This window comes from Pterocles gutturalis, unplaced genomic scaffold (assembly GCF_000699245.1).
Source record: "Pterocles gutturalis isolate BGI_N339 unplaced genomic scaffold, ASM69924v1 scaffold907, whole genome shotgun sequence".
NCBI lineage: Eukaryota > Metazoa > Chordata > Aves > Pterocliformes > Pteroclidae > Pterocles > Pterocles gutturalis.
The window spans coordinates 3,912-14,405 of NW_010107569.1; the positions used below are offsets into that span (position 1 = coordinate 3,912).

Here is a 10,494-nt window from a genome sequence, read left to right on the forward strand (position 1 = left end):
TCAATTCTTTTCTTTCGCTCTCTGTAACCAAATATAACAGAGTTACTAAAAAAAAAAAAATGAAGCTGCATAATACACGTTAACATTTCATAAAGTATCCGATCACAACTCCAAAAATAGGTTGGTTAATGATTAATTTGCTCACAAGAACAGCTTTGACAGAGATTATACTAGAACAGAACAGTTTAACGGTCACACTTGCCTTGTAACAAGACAAAGCTAAAACTGAAGATTTCCAACAGCAAGATGTAACAGAACGTGTAATTCCGGTTATTAATTTACCCTCTTATACTTAGTGCTCAGAATAAATAGATCTGCTCTAGAGATTCATTCTAAAACCTGACAAGAAAAAAATGTGCAACTTTTGGTAAAGTCAATTACAAGAAAACTGTAAAGTGGATCAAGTTACAAGAATACTTTAAAACCATAAAAGACCTCACAGTGCTTTAATTATGTTAAAACCCCAGCATTTTGTAGAGGCCCGATTTAAAAACTGGAATAGTACTCATGGAAATTACTATTTCTCTCTGCTCTGTATACTCTACACTAAATGGGCTTTGGACAACTGTTTGAGGGAGGCTATTAAGCTAAATGGGAGAGCTGTTTTAAACATGTGATTTGTCTCAGGTTTGCTCTTGAGAAGGACAGTACTGTGCAGAGAACTGAGAAGAACCCAGTTAAAACATATTTTTAAGCAAAATACCAAAATATTCCGTTCAGTTCTCCTTTAGTAACCTTCTCCCAAGCAGAAGTTGCTCTTATGACATACCCATCTAGTCCCATCTAAGAAACAGCCACCCAAAATACACATATAAAAGTACCATTAGCAGTACTTCTCTTTGCCAGGATGATTAATATCTACATTACAAGAGATAAAGGTTTATCCCTGTTTAAGCCTCTGACACTGATGTTTTAAACAAAGAAGTCACATATACTGGAAGTGTCCAACAAAGCTTAAATTACAATAGACCACTCACATTTTTCCCAGATTTGCCATAAACAGTAAGTTGAGATGCATAAAGATGTTTCTGCAATTTTATACTTAAATGTTATCAACCACATGAGATAATATCTAACTTGACAACAGCCACTTTAAATGGCACTCAGATACTCTGTTTCTTCTGTTTGCAACTTGGGCAGTATCTACAAACAGCACAAAATGTCGGCTGAAGGTACAAAAAGAGATCCTTGTTTACATGACAAATCTCAGAGAACACAAAGGAGGCGAGACTTATCTTTTCATAGAAGACGACAAGATGCAGATTCAGGCACTGGGAAGTGACAGATCTGCATTCCTGAGATAAGACGTAATGCATATGTCAAAGAAACCTTCATTATTCCCGTGCTGACTATTGTAGTTTGGTCTTGTCTTTGGTCTGATGCTTTATTGCACTGGTAAACATCAAGGAAATAAATATTTGAGATTTTGTACTTAAGTATTTCCTTTTGAAACAAGCAGATGGTGTCATGTTTTCCACCTGGCATTTAATCAGAGCAATGCCAGGAGGGCCTACATGCTCACAGAATGAAAAAATTAGTTTAAATGCTGGTCAGGACAGACCACTTGAAAACATGAGCTTGAGATGACGCAAAGAACTATCAAGAGAAGGTCAAGCTCTACTATTTACAAACACTTGTGTCATAGCCTGTTAACTGTAACACAACAAATATTGCACGTCATGAATGAGGGAATTAATTTCACAGTTGAGTTTTTACAGGGAAGGTTTCCACATTACATTTATCTGGCTTGTGAAGAGCTTTCCTTGTGGCTTGCTCCATAATTCTCTCTCCAAAGGCTTCACCTGACCCCAGAAGTTGACAAAGTATTCTATCTACTGTTAAAAAAGACTTATGCCTCACTTAATTTTCCTTCTCTAGGATTTGCGAGACAAAAACAGCACTTAAAAAGAAATGAATTCTTGCAGTACATCCATCACTATCCAATAAGGCGTGTTTCCGGTTGAAGAAATTCCCAAGCTATGACTACCCCTTACTTTTTCTTCCCACATTGGCTGTTCTGTTTCAGGCAATTTGAATTCCGCTGCAGAAGCAAAAAACTATTCCGGGATGTGAAGTTTTCACTGAGCCATTAAACACAAGATGTTCAAAGTGATGTTTAAAAACAGTAAGTGCACATCATCTATAATAACTGGAACTAATGGGGCACTGAAGCCTTACACATCCTGCTGAAAAAAAAAAAAACGCCAGTAACACGTATACAACTGAAGACCCAGCTCTACTCACCCCAGCTGAAAGTCTGGTAGAAAGTGCTTGCCAAAATAAAATGGGACACAAACCATGTAATTCAACTAGTTCTTCAGAAAGGTAAGTCTTCTTAACACTTTCACAAGTGATGTTGTACCATTAGATGAGTGTGCCAGATTCTTAAGCCTCCAATGATCCACCGTAATGCTGAGTAGTCATAACCAACTTCTACATCCTTTAAATATGCAATTTAAAATAGTCTAGTGAAAATACTACTAAAGGAACTGGAACACTGGCAACACTTTCTTGGGAGCTCTGAAAGGACACCAATTTGCATTCAAACTACTTGTTTTACTTTAAACGAGTAGGAAGGAAAAAACACAACTATAGTAGTCATGAAGTCATATTTCAGCTTACTCATTCAGAAAATCCTACATGGCATTAAGAATGGAAAGGTGATACACACAAACAGACTCAGAACTCTACACCAAAACACTGAATGATTCATCAGTATGGGAAACAGTGATAAAACCTCAACTCCAGCATATTCCAGGAAAGGCATGGCTCTCAACTCTGTCAAACAGACCCAGAATAAGCCAGGATCTGTCTAGCCAGAGTGTTTCAATCTGTGCTTCTAGAACTTAAGTTTAAGGAAGAAACGAAAGCACCCAAGATAGGCAGAAAAATTAACATGATGCGTATTCTCATGCTGAACTTGACCAAAAGGGAGTTGGCAATCACTAAGAATAGTATATTCAGAGCAGAAGTAGTCCATCTGACTCAAAATTCACCTTAGCAAGAACTGTGCTAGTGCACAGACAAGACATTTTTAAATAAAGTCTGTGAGGCTGATCCAGTTTAGCTTCTGATCAGTGTATCTGCTCTAACAGCCAGTTATTTCCAGTTAAACTTCCCTTTTATGATATATACACAAAGAGATAAAAACAATAGTATTTTTAAAGTAGTACTTTGCCAACAACACTTACTCTTGTATCAAAGACACAAAAAGTTTAGTTCTATCTTATTCTTCAGTTTCCCTCACTTAAATATCATTTAAATATCCAATTTAAAATAGTAAATTCAGTTGTGGTATAAGAAACCAAAAAGAGCTTGAACTGTGGTAATCACTGCTACTCAAAATATTAAAGTTATTTCCTTTCGTTCCACTTTATCAGTCAAAAGTTCTAAAATGGTAGCTTCACAAGACACCTACAAAATAACTAGTTAAGCATTTCTAATTGCTAATATGAAATCGTGCTATGAAAAGCCAAGAATCTGAGACACTTAAGCTGTCTAGGTCAAATGTTTCACTAAGTAAACTACCCAGTCCTTAAGTCACTGTATCGATAGAGCTGAGAAAGAGCCAGACACCTCTAATTACAGTGAAAAGACATTAACTGGCAAACCCATCATTCCTCTATACATCAGCCTGACATAGACCATTCCACCAAACACCACCACTAAGCATACATGGAAGTTAACACTTACCTGCTTCTGCTCCTAGTTCTGCTTTTACTTCTGCTTCTATGTCTGTGTCTAGATCTTGATCTAGAACGAGACCTTATACGTCGTTTCCTCTCTCTGCTGCGAGATCGGGATTTTTTCCTATCACGACTTCTACTACGATGACGTCTGAAATACATGTCCCAAATTCTTACATATATTCTCATATTCAAATTCAGCTTCTACTTAAGGACTTATATACAGGTTCGTCACCACAGGGCAAAATGCACCAGGCAGGGTGGGGAGACTGCAAACTACACACAGAAGAGTTCTTGCCTGGAACACTTCAAGTCACAAGACTAGGAGACAAAACGGGAAAGGAACTACAAACTACCACCAGCCACAACAGACAAGTGAGTTACACAGAGTTTACGTAAACAATCATACTCATCAATACAGCTACTTTTCATTGTTTGTTAAAGTGTAAATCTCAAAACAAATACACAGCCAAACTAATCTGATGCAGAAGCCTTCAATTCAAGGCAACAAAACTCTCCTCCTACCCATGGTATTCCAATACCTTAGGGAAGAGATGCCCAAATTTCAGCTTGTGAGTCACACACAGCTCCTCAGCATAGTATTTGCTCAAGTCTGTTCCTTGCTATCATGTTTGCTACAGATCCCTCAGCTATGAGCAGAGCTGGCTGAGAAGTTCTACTTGCACAACCTGTTTGTCCCAAGCAATTCTGCTACCATGAGAAGAATGTGCTCAGTGGCCTACTGCGTGAGAAGGTTTAGACAGTGTTGTCTCTGGGTCAGTTCTTGTTTTAGGAGGTAAAAAGCCATGACATTACTTCCTTTCCTGTCACTGACAACAGGGGACATTTAATACACTGTTTATACATTTTTCTATACTCTCAATTCTAAATGTGAGACAGATCACCTATACAAAGCCTTAGAGATATTTTGTATTTTTACTCAGAACCAATCTGAAAAAAAAGTAGCTGCAAATACACTACTCAATGAAAAGTGAAACATGCAATACAAACTGATGCTTTAGATTTAAATTAGATCAGTAATATAACTCAGCTGTGCCTCAGAAGTCTACACAAATTCCAGACACTCCTTTTGCAAATGCACTTGAGTAACAATGAAGTAAAACAACTCACCTTTCACGAGACCTGGATCTTGAATGACTCCTCCCTCTTGACGATTTTCTCTCTTTGCGTTTATGTCTATCCTCACCATTTTCGGATGAATTTAGGCTCTCTCTTCCCTTGTCAGAAGAATGTTCTTTGTCATTGTGGTCTTCAGATTTGTGCTTCTTTGAAGACTTCTCTTTGGATTCATGTCTTCTTGCCTGTTTTAAGAAGAAGTTGGTTCTTTCAGGAAAATAGTGCAACAAAGAGAGTTAGTATGGGTATCAGAAGATAAAAAATGATAAGTTGTGATGCAACATTAGTAACCTTAGGAGTGTGACTCAATCACGAGCGATGGCTATTTTACCTAGTGCCACCAACTACCCAAAGCTGCAAATGCACGCTATGATTTTTCCCCCTTTTCCCTCCTTCCCACTGTCTAAAGGATTTCTAAAGCATCCATTAAGGTATCTTTACAGTGTTTCCATAGGAGAGTTCACAGCATTGTAACAAAAACAACTGTCAGTGTCAGTTACTGTCTCCAGTTACTCTCAAACACATAAGTACCTATCTTTAAGTGCCTGACAATTTATGAATATGCCTATACAAACATTCACATTTGTAGTTAATATTTAATATTTGCCTAAGACTACCATGCATAAAGTTACTAAATTCCACAAATAGTTGCAGACACATACTATTTTGTCTTTAGAACTAAAACAACTTTCTTTCCATCATTAGATAATTTTTAGAGCAAAACTCTTTTCAGTCAGTAACTTCCAACGATTTTTAAAAAGCAAAATAATAAGTTACACAGTTGATATCCCATTTTTAGTATTTAAAGCTAACACGCATCACTCTGAGACCTCCCACAGTAATTTTAAAGATATGCTGCTCTAATATTCCGCAATTTCTTCCTGCAGTGCCTCTTAAAAAAAGATTCCTTTTTATAGCTGCAATGCCAAAAATACTTAGCAAGGTCAGGCCTGATTTTTGCCAGTGTTTTCCTCAGAGACTAAGTCATGACATCAACACCTTTTGTTACTATATCCAGTTTATTCTAAAATTTTTCCAGCACAAAAGCATAGCCCCCTTAAGTCTTATGTTTAAATAATGCTTTAAGTCACAATTTAAGCATGATACATTAATTTCAGACTAAACCTCAATTCTTCAGAGGTTTTTTTTTTTTGCTTATCTAGATCTGTTAACTACTCATAAAACCTTTCCTATGATCATAACTCTCTCTCAAAAGAAACAATGCTGGAGAAGATGCTGCAATTAGCTTACACCCACTTATGCAAGCCTTTCTAACACCTAATTAATATATTATCAATTTATAAGTACAATTGATTATAGCCCTTCAAGTATATAATAATGTTAAATATTTTTCCTGCTTTTACAGTATTTTATCCTTAACTCCTTGAATAATCAGTCATTACCTGTACATTAATCTTAAATATGTATTTACATAAGTAGTTGTTCTAATATACACATTAAAAAGAATTGCTGATTATTTAGTCTACAGACAAAGAGCTTAATCTTGCAAATGAATGAAAACAGCAAATCTACTGTGGGAGATTATTCCTCATCTGTTCACTCTGTGAAACTTAAAAACTGCTAAATAAAATTGTGTAAGATTAGATCCAACAGCATGGCAAAACACTGGACATAATTTTAAGCAAGGACTTTTTTTAAACATTAAAGAGACTTTTTTTTTAATCACGTCTTCCAGGCACACACTTAGTAATAAACCACCATTATATCCCATAACGGATTTAAGATATTTTAAAGGGAAATATGAGTTTGAATGACTAATAGTTACCTTATCATGAAGTAGGCTTATAATTTTGCTATCTGAGTCTGCAGCGTCTTCAGTTCAGTCTCTTCGCGCATTAGCACGCTGAGTATGATTTATTATAGAAATGTTATCATGTGAGCTAAACAATATATTCAATTTCACAAAAACTCTCCTAGATTATTTTTCTTTTCCTTTTTTTTTTTTCTCCTCTCTCCTTTTTTAAACAGAGCTTCCATTAGAATTGGGGAAGGAAAAGTTCCTGACCCAGGTCAAAAGTTAAAGTCCCTCATCTGACCGAGCCTGCTATTGCCCCACATGGCTTAAGCTTCTTCGTCACTATTTCGATGCTCCTGGTTTGCTCATTTCATCTCTCCTCTGGTGTGTAAGCCAGTTACTTTCAAGATATTATTGATGCTGTCTCTTCTCACTCCCCTATATATGTGTATATATATATATACACATACACATATTTACTTATTCAAAAAAAAAGAGACAGCCCTCTGAAATTTTTGCTGCTACTGTCATGCTTCCATCTGACTCGGCTTGTTTGTCAAGCTATGACAGTCTTTACAATTAAAGGATGCAATAAACAGAGCTCAGACAGGTGGGGAATTACTTTTAATATACTTAAGTAGATCAGTATGTATCACTGAAACTCCTGAACATTGGCCAGGAATAAAGCCACCCAAGGCTTTTGGTTAATGGAAGCTCTGTGAAAGTCATCAAGAACACCATTCTATTTCTCCACATGAATTCTTTCTTTTGGCTGTTTCCACCAAAAAAAAAATAAAAAAAAAAAAAAGAGAGAAATTAAGGTACTAGTTTCTGACAGCATTTTTCTATAAAACTATTACCTTGTCAACATGATGGTTGCAATCATGCTTCATTCACTATGAAAGGATCTCCATATCCATTTTTAAGCTTAACGTTTCCAATTTCTCGTACTTACCATAAAATCATTTATATAGGTTTACACATACGCACATTACTACAAGATACTTTTTAAGACGTATTGTACAATTACCTAAACACTACAAAGCATTAATTACCTCTTTGCTTCTGCTCCGGCTTCTGTGTTTTCTTCCTTCAGTATCTGGAGAAGAAAGCATTTATCATTATTTACCAAGTTTAAACAAGAGATTAGCTGGCTATAATATTTCTAGTTCTTTTCAGTTATTCTACCCTCCAAAGTCAAGAAGAGAGATTTAGCAAACAAACATCACTATTTGAGCATGCACTACAGAATGCAAACTCCAGCAGTTATTCCCAGTTCTTTGTTGGCACTTATTTAAGCTCTGACAGTCAGGCATCATTAGTCCACCTCATACTCCAGCCATATTTTTCAGGCAGGTAACATTTTTGTTACAAGCAAGAAAAAGTACACAAAAGTAACATCCCAGTCTAAGCATATCTAATTAAAATGAAGACCAAGTAGCATAGTTTTCTGTTTGGTGTTGTCCCCTCACCTCCATCCCCTGAACAGTGACCTGTTTCCTTAGCACTTCTATCACTAAAATTGAGAAGTTTCAATGTATCATTTAAGGTACAAAACCAAAATTAGTAGCTTCATTTTCTTCCCAATTCTAACAAGTTACTAGAGCTAAGTCTGTGTATTTTTTTGCAAAACAGCTTTAAAGAGATTTCATCTCTACATGCATACACTGGAACATTACTAAGACCATACCTGACTTCCGTCTTCTTTCCCTTGACCGTGAGCGTGATCTTGAATAATGATGCTTTGATGTTCTGGGAGAACTAGAGGCATCTGATTGTTCCTTTTTCTTCTCTCTTTCTGGAGAAGACTTTTCTGGGGCTACTCCATCTCGTTCTGTATCACTACCCTGCACATGAAGACAGAAAGTTTAAAAACCAAAAAGTTAGGACTGAAAGCCAAGAAAAACTATTTACTTTGTACTTCCTCTGACACACCTAAAATTGCTTTCTGTAAAGAATCTCATGTGTAGCCATTCCATTATTAGTTAGGCAACAGTTTGATAGACTTGTAGTGAACTGTGTAGCATACAGAAAACTAATATAGTTGCACTTTGCTCTCCCACTACCTAAGACTGTGCTTTTTCCATGTGCTTTTGAGAATACCAGTAGGACTAAACTCCGATCCACGCTTTTATTTGCATACATATTACTTTGAAATCAAAGCAGTTAGTTCTTCTTCAGCCACTATCATTAATATATTATGTATTAATGGTAGACTTACTTCACAGAAAAGTTAATCTTTGGATTTATATTTCAGCAAATACTGTTTAGTCTGATCAGTTTGCATCTGTACAAAGACACATCTAGAGTAAGATCTCTTCAAGAGTAAGAGATAAAGCAGCTGTTCACTTTTCCATTCACATGGCGTACTGATATCTAGTTCAAAACATACCAGCATACGGACAAGATCACTGACCACTTAAGATGGCATCTGCAGAAGACTATTTAACTATAGTCTCAGTGACACTTCAGCATATTGATACATCACCTACCACCCTGAAAACTTTACAACATTAGATAAAGAGTAGGAACTGACTCCCCTATTTGTGATCTTCACCATCACAATCACTGGCATTCCACTGCTTATCTACGCTTCCCCTCCCCTTCTACTCAGTCCTTCCCTTCTTCATCTAAGGTTTCCCAAAGACTCATCTTGAAGAAGTTTCAAGGGAATTCTAAGATTTCTGTAAGTTTACATTTCAAAGTTACTTGAGAAGGATAAGGAGAGTACCAGCTAACATTTAAGTTAACTGGGGTTTTTAAACAAAGTACCCAACTGAAATTGAGCCTACTGCCACATCTTCCAAGGCTACAACAAGTCTCATGATTTATACACGTTGCTACTCATAATGCCCTTGTGCACTTCACCTTAGAGAAATCTCTCAGCTCTACAAAAACACAGTAAAAAAAAAAGGCTGACAGACTTCAGTGAGACTATTCGAAGTTCTTACAAGTGCATGTGGATTGGCCACAGGCTCACGGTTTCACTGAACAAGCCCCTCACCTACTACTTCAGAGGAACCTCAAAGGTAGTGCCTATAAGGTAGGTACAAAACTACAAGTCCATAATTCTTCAAGTCTTTTTAGTGAAAAATGTATCTTATTCTTCACAGGTTAAGCTATACATACATAAATACTTTTATCCAGAAGTTTACGGTCCTCTTGTTCTGTTTCACCACTGGTCAAACTTTCAAGACAAAAACTTAAAATACCACATTAAACACCACAAAGTACTTAAAGTCAACTTTGAGGAGTTTTATTACTTCAGAGTCAGGTTTGTTTGGTTGTTGGTTTGGTTTTTTTTTTCTACTCAAGACTATTTAATAACTTTTGAAAAAAATTAACTACATCGGGTTTGATAACTACTCTTACTGGTTCTTCAACTCAGTTATGAGACACACACTTTTATGTGTTACCAGGCCACACAAATTTTAAAAGAGAATAAAGCTACACTCTTAGGCCGTGCATGAACATAAAGGATACCGGTAACTACAGCAGAGGCGTTTCCTAACCATAAAAACACGAGGACGGGGGCAAATAATCACTGAGTGCAAAAAGACGCTGAAAATGGCAGATCTGTGACCAGACACAAGGTAAAATACCAGGAGTCGGAAGCCTACATGAATGAAAACCAAGCACGGCTCAGCCGCCAAACCGATCCCCCCTCCCCCAGGAAAGCAGCGCCCCACAGCCCCTCTGAGCAACAGCCACAATACTTCTCTCCCTGGCCAGGAAACTGTAAGGCCTCGGTCTCAAGGCCTCTTCGCTTCTCTCCAGACACAGAGAGATGAAACAGAAACTTCTGGAAAGAGGCAGAGAAGTAATCGGCGAAAAGCGGCCCCCCCTCCCCGAGGCCCATCATGGCGCCGACAAGCCAAGGAGCGGCGGGCGCCATTTTGTCTCTCCGCGCACACG

The 10,494-nt window shown here is 37.2% G+C and overlaps 1 protein-coding gene across 1 annotated transcript in view; it reads right to left on the reverse strand.

The window, feature by feature from the left end:
* The window catches only part of RSRC2 (arginine/serine-rich coiled-coil 2), a 13,686-nt gene extending 3,245 nt beyond the window's left edge, over positions 1 to 10,441 (reverse strand). Inside the window, 7 exon segments of the mRNA XM_010088126.1 lie at positions 1 to 2; positions 5 to 21; positions 3,694 to 3,837; positions 4,818 to 5,008; positions 7,635 to 7,678; positions 8,270 to 8,442; positions 10,296 to 10,441. The exon segment at positions 1 to 2 is cut by the window's left edge and continues 95 nt beyond it. Coding sequence (XP_010086428.1) covers positions 1 to 2; positions 5 to 21; positions 3,694 to 3,837; positions 4,818 to 5,008; positions 7,635 to 7,678; positions 8,270 to 8,442; positions 10,296 to 10,441 — 717 coding nt within the window.
* Positions 10,442 to 10,494: the final 53 nt, after the last annotated feature.